Source organism: Trichoderma aggressivum, assembly GCF_033847375.1.
Source record: "Trichoderma aggressivum f. europaeum strain CBS 100526 chromosome Unknown scaffold_049, whole genome shotgun sequence".
Lineage (NCBI taxonomy): Eukaryota > Fungi > Ascomycota > Sordariomycetes > Hypocreales > Hypocreaceae > Trichoderma > Trichoderma aggressivum.
In genome coordinates this window covers 71,325-89,672 of record NW_026946415.1, presented here as the reverse complement: position 1 = coordinate 89,672, position 18,348 = coordinate 71,325, and the positions used below count along the sequence as shown (strand labels likewise).

At 50.5% G+C, this 18,348-nt stretch overlaps 5 protein-coding genes across 5 annotated transcripts; 3 read left to right on the top strand and 2 right to left on the bottom strand.

Moving 5' to 3' along the window:
* Window positions 1–2,130: 2,130 nt before the first annotated feature.
* Triagg1_9125 (uncharacterized protein) lies at window positions 2,131–3,612 on the top strand (the record flags this gene model as incomplete). The annotated part of the gene is made up of 1 exon (XM_062904048.1): window positions 2,131–3,612. The coding sequence occupies one exon, from the start codon at window positions 2,131–2,133 to the stop codon at window positions 3,610–3,612; it is 1,482 nt and encodes a 493-aa protein (XP_062751898.1).
* Window positions 3,613–5,065: 1,453 nt separating this feature from the next.
* Window positions 5,066–6,089, top strand: Triagg1_9124 (uncharacterized protein; the record flags this gene model as incomplete). The annotated part of the gene is made up of 3 exons (XM_062904047.1): window positions 5,066–5,437; window positions 5,494–5,686; window positions 5,752–6,089. The coding sequence occupies 3 exons, from the start codon at window positions 5,066–5,068 to the stop codon at window positions 6,087–6,089; spliced, it is 903 nt and encodes a 300-aa protein (XP_062751897.1).
* A 1,238-nt stretch (window positions 6,090–7,327) lies between these two features.
* Triagg1_9123 (uncharacterized protein) lies at window positions 7,328–8,425 on the top strand (the record flags this gene model as incomplete). Its single annotated transcript, XM_062904046.1, has 1 exon — window positions 7,328–8,425. The coding sequence occupies one exon, from the start codon at window positions 7,328–7,330 to the stop codon at window positions 8,423–8,425; it is 1,098 nt and encodes a 365-aa protein (XP_062751896.1).
* Window positions 8,426–8,685: 260 nt separating this feature from the next.
* On the bottom strand, window positions 8,686–11,059 carry Triagg1_9122 (CAZyme family GH3; the record flags this gene model as incomplete). The annotated part of the gene is made up of 3 exons (XM_062904045.1): window positions 8,686–9,095; window positions 9,174–10,925; window positions 10,999–11,059. The coding sequence occupies 3 exons, from the start codon at window positions 11,057–11,059 to the stop codon at window positions 8,686–8,688; spliced, it is 2,223 nt and encodes a 740-aa protein (XP_062751895.1).
* A 1,454-nt stretch (window positions 11,060–12,513) lies between these two features.
* Window positions 12,514–14,901, bottom strand: Triagg1_9121 (CAZyme family GH3; the record flags this gene model as incomplete). The annotated part of the gene is made up of 1 exon (XM_062904044.1): window positions 12,514–14,901. One exon carries the CDS (start codon window positions 14,899–14,901, stop codon window positions 12,514–12,516), a length of 2,388 nt encoding a protein of 795 aa, XP_062751894.1.
* Between the last annotated feature and the right edge of the window lie 3,447 nt (window positions 14,902–18,348).

The window sequence follows — 18,348 nt, the reverse complement described above, 5'->3', positions numbered from 1 at the left end:
AACGTCCGGCGTACCCGCAGCATCCAAGGCATGCTGAACGTCTTGAAGGATGTTGCCGTTGCGATAATCCACAATAGAATCACCTTGCGATTTATCAAGTAGTGCTGCTCTCCGCAAGTCGGAATTCCGCAAAAGGGCCACCCAAAGTCCGTACGGTGTGGAAAGCAGATACCCTGTCACCAATTTGAAAGCCAACCACGTCTTTACCAACACTTTCCACGTGGCCCGCCATATCGTCTCCAGAGTTGTTCGCGCTTTTATTAAAGCAGGGCTCTTTCCAATCCTTGGGGTTAAAGCCAGAGCATACAATTCTGATTAATACTTGAGTTGGTGATGGACAAGGTAAAGGCACGTTGTCATGAATGGTGACTGACAAGTCTGTATTGCCCCGTGGCATCCTTCATTATGTCAGTGAAATAGAGACACGAAATGATATGCTGTCAAAAAATTTTCGGTGAATTGTGATTCTGGCTCCCAAGAATGGATCTATTAAACAAATAGCTCCTGTAAATAAGGGTATCTGCAATGGAAATAAAGTCAAAACCATTATAGTAGATGATAGTGACACTGGTGGCCAAGATTTCAACAGGCCTGATCAATGCGGGCGGAGACATTTGCACGAATGGCACTTTAAGTTGTGAACAAGCAAGGGTGGACATTGGCAGACCTGGAGTTACTTGTTAACTCCGGGAGTTAACTTGATAAAACCTGAATTTATTAAGCATTGCTAATGTTGAGGGAGCCTTGAGTCAGACGGAGAATACCCGTTTTGTGGCGATGATGTAGCAAGGTATATAGCGGTAAATGATCTGGCGGCCGCGGACGGCCGTTGATGACCTTTGGCGTGATACGCACGGTTGGCAAGGTTTCTGAGTATGACAAGTCGGTTTGTTCACGCGCTTTGCTAGTAAATCTTTGGCTGTTTTTTTTATATATTTGTTATCAATTGTAGGAAAATGGAGGCGTTGGGTCTTGGTTGAACTAAGATTATTAGAGATCGAGGGAGACGCGCATACAGTATGCAGGTACGGGATATTAGCATCTCGGATTCATCCACGCCAGTGACTGGATGTACTTTAAGTGGACAACTGCTTGTCCCACAGCCAATTTTCCCATTATTGCTACTTTGGCAGATGCGTCATCTCCCAGATTCATTGGCTACGGGTTTGGCAACAAGCTGGACTTGTCGTATCTCGATTTTAGGGCAGCTGATCGCATCATGTATGCCTCACGACTGATTGTATGTTTTGAACCTCGATTCTTCATAGCTCACCAATTTTGTACAGAGTCGTGCCTATCCACGCAACTCCTCATAATAGTTCCGGATCATGCACACATATCGGTTACAGCTATCCAAATTGCAAGAAGACCGATTTAGGTCAGGTGGTGCTTTTTGCCAGGGAGTGGTGGCCCATGTTGGTAGTGCTAGAGCCAAAATGTATGCGAACGAGGCCATCTTTCAACTTGTAAAAAGGTGTAATACAATGAATGACGTACCATGTGTCATATCATTATACTTTAGAAGCTCGAAACTAAGAGCCATCTATCATATGATGCGCTAACAATGTAGAGGATCCATGCCTTATCCCGTGGGAGAATAATAATGCCTGGGTATTGATATAGTGTGGGATAGGTTTGAAAGGCTGCGGAACGGCTACTTGATTTTGTGGTAATGGGGGTATATGAGGAGAATATCCATATCCTAGAAACGATATTCAAGCCATCGTAAAAGTTCAAACAAAGAGACTTTCGGAATACACGGGCGCAAAATAGCTCAAGTCCAACATCACTGAGTACCTAGGTATAGGTACTTTGGCGTGTAAGTGCGCCGCCCAAACTATATATCGTTATCTACGTTTCCCCTACACTTTATGAATGATGGCTATAGCGAAACCTAGTTGACTATGATTTAACTTATCAGAACCTAGATTTGTGGATGAGATCTGACAAATTTTCGATCTTCCTCTGCATCCACTTACTCCGTTCGATGTTTCCCTTCTTCCAGATACTCTTTTCACCATACCAAACCCCTTTATAACAAATACTGCCATATTCTCGTACGATATTTTCGAATTCGAGCGATCGCTCAAACAATCGTCAATTCACGCCCTTTTGGCTACAACTTCCACCATGCTACCATCAACACTTCAATCCGTATTGCTTCTGCTGGGCGCGGTACTTCCAGTCTTGGCCCAGAATCGACCACTCTGGTGGGAAGAATGTGATCCTCCTCGAGAGAACACACAATGCGCCATGCACAGTGACATCCTCGACTATGCCAGGCCATGGGGAATGTTCACCAAAGTCGCCGTCATGCGCATCCGCTCAAAGCTGAAGAAGCCCAAGGCTGTTTTATTCCTCCCCAGCGGGCCTAAACGGTCCGGAATCAACCTTCTAAAGCAATACCTCGACGACCCATCGCATCATGTGCACGAGCTCCTCAGCCAGTACGATATAATGGGCATGGATCCTCGAGGTTCAGGACTGAGCCCTCCCATCAAATGCAACGCAACTCTATGGAATCGCCGAGCGCCCTCCATGGTCAAGAACGAGGTGGAATATGTTGAAATGTACTACCACTGGATGGAGGTTGGAGAAGCCTGCAAAAAGATGACGGGACGGATGTTCGACAATATGGACACCAAGTCGATTTCTCTGGACATGGACAGCATACGATACAACATGCGGTTTGACGATACGCCCATGCACTTGATTGGGCATTCCTACGGGTCGCATATTGGCATCACCAACCTGGAAAAGGCTCTGCCCTTTGCCGGCCATATTGTACTAGACGGCGTTGTAGATCATACACATGATCCAATGGCAATCATGCAAGCAGAATCTGCTTCTTTCGAAATGACGCTCAGGCATTTCTTCAAGTGGTGTCAAGAAGATGCGTCTTGTGCACTGCATGACCAGAACGATGTTGAGGGTTTCTTCAAGCAGTTGGTTGCCAAGTTTGAAGCTGCACCAATCCCAGCACCAAAGTGCAAACAAACTGGCAAAGAAGCATGTCGATCCGACGTCAGCTTGGAAGAGATGATGACGGCTTTACAGCAAGATTTGGCTCCAGGGCAGGCCGGATGGGGTTCCTTGGCTACTCACCTGTTGGCAGCATCTCAAGGCGATGCATCTGCGTTTTCGATGCCCTGGTTCATCAACAATACCGATCCTTCGGGAACATGGGCTACGCTTGCTACTGGCTGTCTGGATTGGCAACACGCCCGCGACTATCTCGAGCTTCAAGCCGCCCAGCGTACGTTGAGGCTGCTCTCGCCACTCACGCGCGGATTCTCTCAGAGCTACAGCTTCTTTTCCAGATGCATTTCATGGCCACTGCCGAAAGAGGGAGTGCTTTTTGGCAATCAGCCAATAACTCCCGAGTTAGTTCACAAACTACATCCGGTACTGATGATTAGCTCGTTTTTGGATCCTATAACCAGCGCTCAGAACGCAATAAACCTGCGTTCAATTATGCCAGAGGCGGTGCTCGTATTCAAGAATTGGACTGGTCATATAACCTATGATGCGCCGGGAGAGTTGGCCAAGATGGTGAACAACTATCTGCTGACTGGAGAGATGCCCGATGATGGAACGGTATACCAATCTTAGAAATGTGGGTGATGTCGAGAGGGATTCGCACGTCTTGGAATTTAGTTGGACCTGGAACTTGGAATTCATTGCATACTCGAGTTGTTGCTTTACAGTCCGTGATGGGGAATCGTTGGAATTTTTGTATCAGTAATCTGGATTCTAGATTTGGGTAGTATAATGTGAAATGGATTAAAGAAACTCTACAATCTCCGCAATCCTTCATCATCATCGGAGATGAGGGGAACTGGCCCTTTTATCCACATTGAAGGAGCGGTAAAATCACATGCTACATCATTATTGGTACAATATCCAGACAACTGTGTCATGAAGCGTGTGAAGGATGAGGCAGTGTCTAGCTCACCTAGCTAACTGATAATCTAGAACTCATCTGGCTAACTGATGGCCTAGCTAGCGGCGCATAAGGCTACATTCAGACCATAATGCGGCGCCAGCGAATAGCCTCATCCACAGACCGCATCGGGAGCTCGGTTGCGAGTCTCGACAGGGATGATGACAACTTCATAGGGCTGCTAAAACCGCAAGGAATCTTAACTCCACACCGGTTGGGATAGTGTTTCTGGAAAGCGTTCCGCAGCAGGCAACACTCAAAATGCAACCTGGTAATTCACCGCTCAGGTCTGAAAGAGATGACCAATCACTCTGGATGCGGTAAGTGACGGCGTTGATATCGGATGCAACAACTTTATGCAAATACGGTACCATCCAGTGCCACATGAGCCGGACAGAGTGGTGAAAGCGGGATAACAATGGACAGAGTGAATAACAAGATTGAGCGCATTGCGAAAAGAATTTGCTACATCTGTTGACGCATCAAACGCGTTGTGCTTCGAAACAGCTCTCGATTCAAACAAGAGTTGAAAGCCATACAATAGCATAAATACAGTTGAATCAAAATCTGACGTCAGATGGACTAGAAAGAACAAGAACAAGAAATTGAAAGCTTAGGATCAAATAGGGCGAATCCTACGAGGCAATAATCATTCACGCTCAGCGCGGGGATACGTCAGCATCTCTCCTATGTCCGATCGACGTGCGTCTCTCGCAGTGTTCCATTGGCATCAAAGGCCGGCGCTGATTGGCTTACATGTTGAGAGAATATGCAGTCGCTCACCTCACCAGTCAAGGGTACAGATGCGTACGTGACGAGCCTCGTTTCCCCTTTTGAATAAGAAATGCGATAACGGGACGACATGAGTCAACAGTTGGCTACCTAGTACCAAAGGGTCCAACTCGTGTCAACGTCAACATGTTGCTATTACAGTAACGTAGGATTATTCCCACTTTTTCAAAGCTCGCTCAGGAGGTGTTGCGTATTCACAACATGATATTATGGAGCCGGTTGTTTTGGATTTAAGAGCTCTCAACTCCCAAATCCTTAAGACTACTTGTCTTCAACTCATCGCTACTCCTCAGCCCATCATAGACTCAGTTACCATCTGAAAATTCCCCAATGGCTCCCGCGGCTACTTCCACCACCTCCTCCCAAGGTATGCAAGCATATGCTGCCCTCTCTCTCTTCCAACCTCATCGGGCTCGTGATGCCATTCGAGATGCCCACCAGAAGAAGATTCGCCCCCTCCTCTGCTACTATGCGGGACTCAGCTCCCTGCCCATTACTCGATTCCTAGCACCAATGAACTATGACGCCGTCTGGATTGATTGGGAACACAGCTCTTGCAATGTCGAGACAATGACAAGCATGGTGCACGAGGCAATCTTTATGAGCCAGGGCGCCACGATTCCATTTGTCCGAGTGCCGGGCCACGATCACGCTGCCATTGGATATGCTCTGGATGCTGGTGCCAGCATTGTTGTGCCCCAGGTATGTGCAGCCATCCACAGAGCTATTCCAGAAACTAAATGATATCACCAATCAAGGTGGATACTGTAGAACAAGCCCAACACGTTGTGTCGGCAGCCAAGTTCGGTTCCAAGCAGAGAGGCACTCGATCGGCTCCTCCGTTTCGTCTGGTCCCTGGAATCACGGATCAAGCATTTGACGGCACTCGCGATCTCCACAAGAACCTCAATGACCAGGCTGCCATTATGATTCAAATCGAGAGTCTAGAAGGTATGTGCTCGAATACCACGTTGTCTTTGTCTTTGTCTTTATTGGAATGCTAACGACTGTCTTAGGCATCAACAACCTCGACGCAATCCTCACCGAAGTCCCCGATATCGATATAGTCTGGCTCGGTTCTCTGGATGCTCGTATCAGCATGAACCTCTCTGGCGACATGGCCGGCCAGGAGAAGGAGTGGCTCGACGCGAAGGAAAAGTTCTTTTCCATCATGGATAAGCACGACAAGCCATACGGAGGCTTTGCTTTCGCCGAACCCCCATTCGGAAGCTCCGAGGCTATTAAAGAGGCAGCAAAGCGAATGTCATTCATCACAATGTCGGCCGACGTGCTGCATTTGGCAGCGCTCGCAGCGGATTTACAAAAGGCAAAGGAATTAACTAGCGTCGTTTAGATATCATCTCGCTGTATGTTAGACGGCGAGGCTTCACCTGCAGAGGTCGTTTATAGACGTTGGAGCAAATAGCGGCAACAATCCAGACAACTTATTGCTTCTTCATCCAAGATTTGTACCGTTATCTAGGTTATGAAATGCTGTGATATTGATACTATCTTGTCTATATTGGTTAGGACGCGACCTCGACGACGCTGAGAAAACTTGAGACTAATTTCGATGGCCCTTGTAACATCATCCAATATTGAAATATGAACCTTGATAGCTTTTGGGAAGATTTTTGTTTTTGGATTTTAACCTAGATGACGTCATCATTTCAAGTATCAATCAAGGAAATTTGACTTTGGTGTAAAACAACCTAGCAATGCTACCCATAGAATTAGCAAAGCGAGACTTATCAATTTGGTGGAAATATCAACTATTTATCTTTTCTTTTCTCAACTCCTTTGAAGTTTCACAAGGCCTTTAATTTGTCTTTCAATTTTGCATTCTGCCTCGTTATTTTGTTGGCTGCAGGGTAATCCCTGACAACCCATCATCCATCTGCGGATCCCAAAGCCCTGCCCTCAATTTCACAGTAGACAACCCAGACCTTGTATGAATACCAATAATACGCTCAATTTACACATTCAGAATACGCATCGCCTACAAAGGGAAGTTGCGAATGACCTCACCTCTAGGCACTCTTGTTAGTTCCCTCAGCCGCATGCAACCCTTCTCGGAAATTGCCTCTTTGGGCAATGTCAGTCTCGACTCAACGGAGCAAAGGCTGAACAATAGGCGCTCTCTTCGAATGAGCTTCACTTTCTCATATAACTTGTAATGTATTTACAGCTCTGGTGAGAGAATTACATGTATCAACCTTTGTTTCACACAGTCATTTCCAAATACCGGCGTTAGTGTCTCATGTTAAGCTTATTTTCAGACCAGACTGAGATCCGATCGCCAGCCCGGATGCTCGTTCCAGCGGAAGCTTGTTCTAAGCGAATGGAACATGGGTGTGAGGCGCAGCGCCAAGAAACAAACGGACCCAACACCATCAACGGTCGATCCCCTTTAGAGCGTGGCGCTGCATGTCATAGTTGAGGCGCAAGGAGGCAACCCAGCAATCGACTTGATTAGCCGTATAAGGCAGATTCGAGAAGAGTATAAGAGGCAGCGCGAGGTTACACCTTGAAACACCCGCAAGACGGCGAAAGTGTTCAAGCACCATCAACATTAACAACAGTCTCACCACCATGGCCTCAGTCGAAGACAAGATTCGCTCTGCCGCAACTCGCAACCACGAGCTGCTCGGCGTCCTCTCTGTCACAGACCATGCCGTACCCGACCTCAAGAACCAGAAAAGCTACATTGCCGACTTGGAAAGCCAGGTCAAAAAGAACGCAAACAAACTCACGATTCTCAAAAGCAAACACGCAGTCGAGCTGAGGGACCACGAGAACTACCGCGACAGCGTCGTCCGGCGCTTCGTGTACAAGATTGGTGGCCAAAAGGACAAGTTTGAGGCTCGCGCCGCCAAAGAAGAGCGCGAATATTTTGACGTGTTGCAAGAAGAGCATCGCGAGACGGAGGCGAAGAAGAACCTCGAGTCTGCGCTTGCCCAGGCGCGTAAAGCGTCAGCAGAGCTCGAAGCCGTCGTCGAGCGACACAATACTGCACAGCAAGAGCTCGACAGTCTCTACAACGACATCTTCTCGGGGCCCACGCCTCAGTTCCCCGAGGAGGACGAGCGGGAGCAGGCCTGTACGTCAGCGCAGACAAACTACCAAGAAGCCCGTATGCGAGCGGAGAGCCAGTTCCAGGCCATCAAGATGCTGGAGCAGGCAAAGCAGCGCATGGGCAACGCGCTCAAGGCCATGCAGGATGCGCTATCGGCGTCTCGCCTCGACATGTTTGGCGGCGGCACCATGGCGGATGTGATGGAGCGAAATGCCCTCTCCCGGGCCGAAGTGCAACTCTCCCAAGCCCGCATGGACATGATGAACGCCCAGCGGATGGACGCCGCAATCAAAGACTTGCCCGGCGTGAAAATCTCCCACGGCAGCTTGATGGGCGATGTGCTGTTTGACAACATCTTCTCGGACATGGACTTTCACGACAAGATCAAGCGGTCAAACGCCGAGGTGGAGCACTGCGCCAAGGTGCTCAAGCAGGAGATTCAAGGAGCACAACAGCGGCATCAGGGCACCGAGGCCGAGGTCAAGGAGTGGGAGAGACACCTGAAAGATGCGCGGGCGGCGCTGCAGACGGCGAGGGAGATGGCGTTTGAGAGGACGCTCAACGGTGGGGGAGGAGAGTTGCCGCCGGCGTACTCGGTGCAAAAGGTAGTTTAGTTGATGGACGTTTTGGTTTTGCTTTTTTGATTGATTGTAGTTGTGTTAAGGTAGAAATGATATCCCGGGCTATTGTTACTGTGTAGGTGAGATGTACAAACTTGCTTCTGAGTCAAATAAATGAAGTGCTTCTCAGCTCTCACGAGTATTGTCAATGTGACATTGTGGCACTCATCTCCCAATTACGTTGAGCACATGTAGAAACTCTCTTCTCACTATATATATACACCATCTGCTACTACAATAGAAATGTCTGACTCTTATGATACCGACAGACTGCCTGTCAGCCGGATATCCCTGCTGCTCGCTCCCACGCTGATACCAAACGATCCCGATGGAACTACCCACTTCTGCGAGCTGGTATCCCAGTAGCTCAGATCCCGTCTTCGAATGTTAAATGTCGCTGTTCCAGTCTGGCCTGCCGTGAGGCTCAGCTTTGCGAAGCCACGCAGCTGCTTAGGCGGTGTTCTGGGCGCTGAAGACGGATAAGTCAGATACAACTGAGGAACTTCAGCTCCAGTGACTTGGCCGGAATTTGTTATGTCCACGGTCACGGTTGCGACGTTCTGGAACAAATCACTTGGGCCTCCAGGTACGACCGCACCAGTCGCGGGGCCAGACTTTGCAGTGGACAAGACGGAGAGACGGGAGTAGTTGAACTTTGTGTAAGCTGTGATGGGGTCCATCTGATTAGTTCATCGCGTCCAATACTTCATGGGGCAGCGCATTGGGAACAATGGTAACTTACACAGTCCAAAGCCAAACTCATACCGAGGCGTGATGCCCGCATCGTCAAAGTGCTTGTAGTCGATAAACAGCCCTTCGCTGAAGTTGTCGTCGCCGGACACAACACGCGTGTTGTAGTCGTTTGGACTCTTTGCAATGGTGTACACCAGCTTACCAGAGGGGTTGACATCTCCCCACAGAATGTCGACAAGAGCATTGCCGCTCTCCTGAGACGGGAGACCTGCCCATACAATAGCCTTGACCTGGGGCAAAGCAATGATCGTCTCCAGATTGATGGCCCCCACAGAGTGAACGACAACAATGACATTGCTGTTGGAACCTGCCACTGCCTGAACCAGGGCGTTCCCGTTGTGCCAGGCATTCAAGTCGTTGCGGTCACCAGCGTTGCCCTCCACGGTGATGTAGCCCTCGCCCGAGTCGGCAGTGATGAAGACAATGGCGACGTCCTTGCCGCTTGCTGCGGATGCTCCCGAGGACGTGTTGTCCGTGTTGCTCAAGGTAACTCTGGCGCCTTGCGAAGCGGCTCTGGTATTGATGGCATCGTAGGGCGCTACAAAATATGGGTAGTTGACGGCACCAGAGCCCCAACCCATGCCCAAGGCGCCGTTATCGCATCCCTTGTCGCCGCATGAACCTGAATTGCTGGCGTGGGCACCAATGATGGCGGCAGATCCGATGACGGCAATGGTCGAGGGCTTCTTCAACGGCAAGATGTTGCCGTCGTTCTTGAGGAGAACAATGCCGTCTCTCGCAATTGACCTCACATTGGTCTTGTGGCTTCCTTGAACATTCCTGCTGAGGCTCAACGACGGATAGCCCGACGCATCTTGGCCTGTTAGATACCACGCAGCGAGGATTCGCGTCACCATATCATCAACTCTGGTGGAGGGCACCTGGTTGCTGTTGACGGCATTGGTGAGGGCTGGACCCCAGAACCTGTTGTTACCGTTGAAATCGGTGCCGGGCATTGACATGTCGAGCCCAGCAGCAGCGCTCTGCACCGTCGAGTGTTGGGCGTTCCAGTCGGTCATGACATATCCCGGGAATCCCAACTGATCTTTCAGCAGAGTTTGCAGCGTGTACTGATCCTCGCACGCCCAGGTCGTGTTGATCTTGTTGTAAGAGCACATGACAGAGGCGACGTTTGCCTGCACAGCGTCGGCAAAGGGCCAAGCATAAAGCTCGTGAAGGGTGCGGTCGTCGGCATTGCTCGACATGGACTCTCGGTTGCGTTCTTGTTCATTCAGGATGTAATGCTTGGCTGTGGCCTGCACTCCCACCGACTGGATGCCGCTGATCGTCTGAGCCATGGCCAATCCCGTGAGATATGGATCAACGCTGAAGCCTTCCCAGTTGCGACCTCCTTGAGGCGTCTTTCCTAGAGGTCCAGCCACGGGACCGAGAGTGACGTGAATTCCCGCATCTCTAACCTCTTGTCCGATGAACTGTCCACGCTCGCGGATGAGGTTCAGATCCCACGTTGAGGCGGCTTGGACGCCTGGTGTGAAAGCCGTGCTGCCGGACGAAAACCGAACACCGAGAGGTCCATCTTGAAGACATAGCGAGGGATAGCCAATCTTTGAGACGGGAGATGTATTTCCAACGCAAGGCCCGCCGTTCCAGCCGACGCCGGACACGATGCCGACCTTGTCTTGGAGGGTGAGCTTTGCCAGTGCCGTCTTTGCCTTGTCGTACGCGACACCCCAAGGAGTACCCGCAGGGGGTACAACTGCGGCTCCAGCCTTTGAGTTATCTATAGTCCACTTTTCAGCATGATACTTTCGACAAGTTTGCGGTATCATTATATAGAGTTTTGGGATACTAACTGTCTGCCCTCACAAAGGGCGCGGCGGCAATGGCCAGCGCTGCTGCGGTTCCGTAACGCATTTTGGGTGACAATCTACAGAATGAAGATGAGCTCAAGGGACCCGGGAGACAAGGACCAGAAGAGCAGCCGCATGCCCTCCATTTATACGTGCCTCCATAGTCATGGGGCGTTGGCTAACTCTCTCTGAGCTGCTTAAACCCAGCTCCAAGCCCTTGTTCAAGGTTTCAATGAGCCTGAATAACGTTACAGAGATGCCGTGGGCTCGGCAAGATTGCGGGCAAACTCAATCGTTGCAATACCACCCACACGGAGATATACAAGCAGGGGAACCTTGGAATCGACAGTCATTTTTTCCACAAGCACGCATTAGTGCGGGTTCTGTTTCTGCCACGATGCCACAATAGGCTACATCTCTGGGCTACTACGGAAGGTTACATGTTTTCTTGGCCGGGACAAGGCCGCGATGGCGACAGTTTTCCGGGGTCTTGAATATGTCGTCCGATTTATTTTGCCAGTCCAGCTATTTCTCACTGTTCGCTGGCCGTTCCCATGGTATAGCTAGACTTCGATTCGTGTATCAAATTAGAATGCAGGATACGCGGTACTGGAGTACTGAAGCCAATGACTGTTTTATGCTTTCTGTGTCGATATTCACTTTGCGCCTCACTTGCGGAGAGTTATCAGCGACGTGAATGAAGTAGCTTCTGGGCAAACGATGGTTCTGACAGTTTGAGAATTTGACAACTTGACAATTAAAATGCATGACGCGATTCCGGGGAAACCGCAAAAGGCAAGTGTTCTCTTCAGTAGATGGACGCCATGACCGAACAAGAAGGTGATCTGCCACTTTAAAACGCAACAACAAGTAACAGGCACACAGCACGTTAGGGTAAAGCCAGCCGAGGTCCTTGGCTTGGATTCTTCCAAAGTGTCAATAACGAGACTCGCAGATGATCGTCGCGGTACAACTTTGCTTCCCGTGGATTGGCCAATTGCAGCGAGCCCTAGGGTTGTAAGCGCGTGAATAGCCGCCTGTGTGAGTATGGGTAAAGTTGACGAGCTGGCAAATTGCCTTATTAGCATGAATAACTTCTGTGTTGGCATAATGAGCCGTCATCAGCATAAACTGGCGGCGAATCAGCTCCTCTTGACAATGTCGATCTGCCAAGGAGTCCATGGCATGATCAAGGTTGCCAATCCACAAGGACTTTTTCACCTCACGGGACAAGACTGCGAAGTGGAACTCGAGCACATAAGCTTTTCATCTACCCTTGTGGCTTGTATCCAATAGCCGTTGGCACAATTTACATGGGTATCTGCATCGAGAACAGCCACAGCCGAGATAGTGACACCGAAATTCCGGCAGTCAGAGGCGTGATATTTTTCAATTGGCAGATTATACAGCACCTTGGCCAGAATTCACAGGCGCAACGGACATTCTATTTCAAGTGAAACAAAATACGACTCTTTTCATTCATTATTACTACCGTCCCATCATGACAAAATCATACATCTATGGAGTGGCATCCTCAATCTGCTGCTGCTCCAGCGGCCAGTGCTCGAGAATCACCTCCTCGCCCGTAAGCTCAAACTCCAGCTTGACGGACTCGTCAGTGTTCAGCGCCAGCTCATACTTGCCAGGGTAGACAATCTTGTTTCCAAGAGAGTCGGTACGGGCAAGCGCGCTGATGGGGATGGGGATGCTGAGCGTGGAGGAGTGACCAGGCTTGATGGTGGCAAGCCTGTCGAATCCAACCAGCCACTTGTTGGGATAGGGCGCAGGGCCAGCGTTGGCAGTGCGGACAAAGAGCATGGCCGAGTACGGCGACTCGGTCTTGCCAGAGTTCTTAATGTCGGCAGTAAAGGTAAAGACTGGAACCTGTTCACTGTATGTGTATCCAGGGTGGGCGCCGGCAATGATCTCAGAAACGTCAAACTTGAGGCTCTTGGACTTGCCAGACAGGCTCTCCTTGAAGGTGGTGTAGAAGATGCCGTCGCCAAACTGGTAGACAGGCTTGCCAGTGTACCAGATGTAAGTCTGGCCGGGGTTCTTCTTTCCATCAGGGCGGAGGTTCATGTCGTTCTGGGGGAACTTGTGAACGTAGTCGGCCGGGTACTGAGTCGAGACCAGTCGGCCAGCAGGTGCACGCTTGCCGGACAAGATGTCGATGAGGGCGACACCTCCAGACTGGCCGGGATATCCACCCCAGACAAGGGAGTTGACGTTCTTGTTGCTCTTGAGAGAAGATGAATCAACCTGGCCACCGCCCATCTGCAGGACGACAAGGGGCTTGCCGAGCTTGCTGAGCGACTTGATGAGGTCGAGCTGGTTGCCGGGCCAAGCAATGTCCGTACGGTCAGCGCCCTCCTGCTCAACCGTGTTGTCGATACCACCGGCGAAGATGATGGCATCGGACTTTTCGGCGGCAGCAATAGCCTTGGCAAAGCCGGCGGTGCTGGTGCTGGCAGTGTCTGTTCCGAGCGCAAAGTTGACCTTGTAGCCAGCCTTCTTAGCAGCCTCCAGAGGGCTGATGAGATACGGAGCAGGACCAAAGTAGTTGCCTTGCATCTGGGTGGTGGCATTGGCCCACGGTCCGATCAGGGCGATGCTCTTGACCTTGTTGGACAGTGGGAGGGTGCCGTCGTTCTTGAGCAGGACAATGCCCTCAACAGCAGCCTCGTACGAGATGTTCCAAGCATCAGTCTTGACGACGTCCTTCCAGCCGAGCGAGCGGTACTGATTCTTCTTGTCAAAGTATCCGAGCTGGACGAGGTTGGCGTACAGACGGGTCACGGAGCGCTCGATCTCGCCGCGGGAGACCTCGCCAGCCACAAAGGACTCGTTCAAGTGCCACGGGTATGTCTGGCCGCAGTCAATGTCGGTGCCGGCCCTCAGGGAGCTGGCGGCGGCCGAGGACTGGTTGCTGGCGTAGTCGTGAGGGTTCCAGACGTTGTAGACGGCATCGCAATCGGACGAGACGTAGCCCCATTCGGGGAAGCCCCAGCTCTCTCTCAGCAGCGTCTGCAGGAAGAAGCTGTTGGCGCAGCTGGGTACGCCGTTGACCGAGTTGTACGCGCACATGAAGCTGTGAGACTTTGCGTAGCGCGAGGCGGCCAGGAACTGGGGGGTGTAGTACTCGGCGAGGTCCTGCTGGGTGATGATGGCGTCGAAGCCCAGGCGAGACTGGTTGTTCCAGTTCTCGAGGTCGTATCCGGCAAAGTGCTTGGCCGTGGCGGCAATCTTGAGGTTCTCGGGGTCGACGCCGCCCTGGATACCGGTGATGTACTCGTACGTGTAGGCAGAGGTCAGCACGTTGGCATCCTCGCCGGGAGTCTCCTGTCCGCGGCCCCAGAGCGGGCTGCGGAAGCCGTTGATGTTGGGGGCGTAGACGTCGAGGCCGTAGCGGCCAATGTTGCTGAACGCTCGAGCCTGGGTCGAGATGATGTCCGCAATCTGGTGGATCAGGGTGCGGTTGAGGGCTGCCATTGACAGGATGGGCATGGGGAAGGAGGTTGCCCATTCGTATTGGCCGCCCTTTGTGGCAAAGTTGGCGCGGTCCAAGCCGTGCAGAGCCTCGTTCCAGACTTGGTAGTTGGGGAGACCCAGGCGAGGCACGCCGGGCCCCGAGTTCTGGGTGTTGAGAATCAGCTCCTCGAGGGTGAAGAGCGAGATGAGGGCCTGGGCTCGCTCGACATATCCGGCCGAAGAGTCACAGACGAGGTTGTTCTTCAGGGGGCCGTGGTCGCAGTCGGGGAACGAGAGCTCGAGGGTGGCAAGAGTCTGAGGGTACAGGTCGGGCTGTCCCTGGGCAGAGTAGTTGGCATATGTCTGATTGTTCTGTGCCAGAGCTGGAGACAGCAGAGCCGACAGAGCGGCGACGAGGGCTGCGTTGTTCACCATTGTGGCCCAGCTGAGGAATTGTTGTCCTTCAATGGCTCCGTGGTCTTCCTTGACTCTTCCTTCTTCATTTTTTCCATCTCAGGCTTCAGGAACGGCCGATATTTAAACTGGGCGGTATGACTATGACGATGTTACATCCTCATATGCATCTCTCTGCTTGCAGCTTATTACCCCATACCCCATACGGAACCCCAGTTCATGGGTGTGGTTCGACCTGCATCAAGACTCTCCACAAAGTCCAATCATCCCCACCCAGGATTTACCGGCATCTCAAGACATTTAGCCTGAATAACCAGCAAATGCATTTGCCAGCGGCTAGTCGAATGACGGTTGATGGCAGTCATTGACAGCCAGGGCTTTTCTTTTTTGTCCATCGAAATCTCCTATTGTAAGCTATTTGGTTTTAGCTTGGCCTTAGTCAATGAACAGTTGACAGCTGCACGGCTTGTTGCCGATTAGCTTGAGTAACAACCTCGGACTCGCCATGAATAGCCGGACCTTTTGGTATTCTTTTTTTTTTTTTTGCTTCTTCTTCTTTTTCCCCATTTCTCTTTTAGCCATTACTCCCGACAGGACGCAATCCATCTCGTTGTCGCCGGCTAAGTGGAAAAGCGGAGCAGCAGCTGCAGGTTACTACCATTCGGAGAGGAACTGGCCAGGATCATCATGAGACCCGAAGCGAGTATCCGTGCTTGCCAGCAGAGCCTGGTCAAAAGTGCGGAGTAACAGTAGAAAGAAAAACAAGAAAGCTGGGGGCAATTCTTTGCACGGGATTTGTCTGGTAAACAGCGGATTGGGGGAGCGGAGGGAGGTGATACTGCCGGACAACTACACCACATCAATCCAATAGTCCATGTACGGAGTATGCTGTGATGCCAAGAGATGATGTACAGTAAACAGTCAGACTACAGCATCATTCTTCTACCAATACAATTTGCGACAACTCTCTTTTTAACTATAGATTCATGGAGTCGTATTCTGACGATACAACATTCCAAACTCATGTATTTCTCCGTCGTCGCCGATTCATAAATAGATTCAAAGTTTTCCAAGGGTGGGGAAAAACGTGCCATGGTTTCATACAATGCACCCTTATTGCATTACCTCAACGGCCAGCTGAGAGCTTCCCGAGCCTGAGAAACGACGATCATTTCAGGCATACGAAACAGTAGCTGAGAATACAGAGAGGGAAGTTGGGGAGCTCGAGTAGCTCAGCTTTCCACTCCAAAACCCCCAGCGGTTCCGCAGTATCCGGAAATACAAGTACGCTTCACAGGCATGCATATGTATTACACGGCCTGCTCCGTCCATGTTGCGCCGTATCCGTACCCGAAGCATGTCAAGCAATTGCCCCAGTCCTTTTCATTCGCTGGCTAAAGTAATTCACGTTATTATACCAAGGCGGAATAATCCTACTTGCGGTCAGCACTCGGCTCGGTCCCCATTTCCGTAGAATCCCAGATCCTTCTACTCTTCGACATGACGTGCCGCTGAGCAGCAACGCAACCAGGCGAAATTGTCATGGCCCTCCTTGTCCAGGCCCTCACAGACCACCAGAGACTTCTCCACACTTCTCCATGTTTCCGTCGTTGAGCAAAGGCTTCTGAACGAGGTTCCCCTCTTCACGCCTTCTTGCGTGTCTGTGGAGGATTTGCCTCCGGGATAATTACATGGTTAATAATGAAAGTGTTTTTATTCTGTAAACCAAGCTAAACAAGGTAAGCAAGTTTTTCCCGTCCCCCCTCGTTTCCTAAACCCGTAATTTGCAGTAGCTCGTTCCTGTGTCTTGTTTCTCCAAATCGTGCCTGACAACGGACAGAAGGGAGAGTCTCAGCCGCCCTCTTTTTTCAACCCCATGTTTATTATTCATCTGATTCTTTTGTGGGAACCCACATTAAGACGCGGATCGGTGGCTTGACCTCCCCGCCGGGCCGAATAACCGCATTTGACGACGCCTTGCCGCTTCTGTGCAAGATCTGGAGCCGGCTGAATTGGTTCCTGGGGGGCTTTTTGGGGAAGCGTGGAGCAAGGCTTTTTGTTGGCACCCGCCATCGTCATTCCGCCGATTGGCCAAGCCGGTGCAAATTTGCGGCTTCGGTCGGTCCTAACGTTGCGAGATCTGTCTGGGTTCGCAAATCCTTGCCGGCAAGGTAGAGTGTACATTAGTGTAACGTGTAGCGGCTGCGTTACGTGCGAGGATGTCGGCTCGTGGAGACGGGTATTGTGTACTTTTGTGCCTGTATGTCGACATGGGTGCACGGCTTCTTTCTTTTGGGTTCCATGGGCTCAGCTGCTGACGCCGAGTGCTGGGGAGTGGTCTGGATTAACCGGCTGAATATGCGTTTGGCGTGAAGTTGAGTCAAGGCAGAGATTATCCTAGGTGAGCCGTGCGATGAGTTGTCCCATGCATTCGTGGATGGGCGGTCTGGGTTTGTTTGTATGTTTTCTTCCTTGCATATGTATCATGCTATGCCAACATCCAGTAGAATCACCATATATACAAAGACATATATAGACTGAGTTTGAACGAATAAACAGTCAATGTTCAAACTCGGATGAGATGGTTCAAATACATCTTCAACCCATTGTGGTTTAACGTGGAGAAATTTCATCTCCTTTGTTGCCGGGTAAGAGTCCCAATAGGACTCGATGATCTACCATGATGTCAACAAACAGAACACTCCATGTCCTATTTGTCGTCAAAAAATCAATTCAAGTAAAGGCATTTGTCAAAATTCGATGCATTCTTGCCACTAGATGACGACTCATCTGTTTGTCGTTGGTGAGCCGATATATGGTAGAGAAGACAATAATCCCAGCTCCGATATCATCATCAAATCTTGATGCATTACGCCTAGACTGTTCAGTTCATGGCCATGGATTAAATTGTCAATAGTCTTCTAACAAAGCTACTGTAACATATCTTCAATCCATATCGACTGCCTGTGGAAATTCTTCAAGGTTTGGAATTCCATCCCGATTGGACAACAGCGCCCATCATCTGCGTAGTTGATCAAAGGAGATGAAAGACCGACAATGAATTGAACTACTACCATTTATTGAGCCCGAGGCATTTCTGACAGTGTTTCATCAAAATCAACATCGGTAACGGGGGGTTCTTGTGTCTTTCACATTCCCCCTCCTTTTCACTAGGCGGCTGTCGAGATGCTTCATCCGCGATCCACAAAATTGAATCCCTATAATTCAACTTTCGTACATAGCATCTCACATTTCTTGGTGGAGAGGCCACCCTCCCAAAACTCAGCAGAACTAACCTTAATTCCGAAAAGCTCGGGCTCGCCCTGCAGCTGGTGTTCCGATAACGACGTTGGTCGGATTTCACCCGAACCACCGCGCTGGTCAGCTCTCTTATTGGTTGGATACGCTCAGTACTGAGACAGTGGACGCTTGAACGGGCTGATTTGTCAAATATGGTGTGTAGCATTG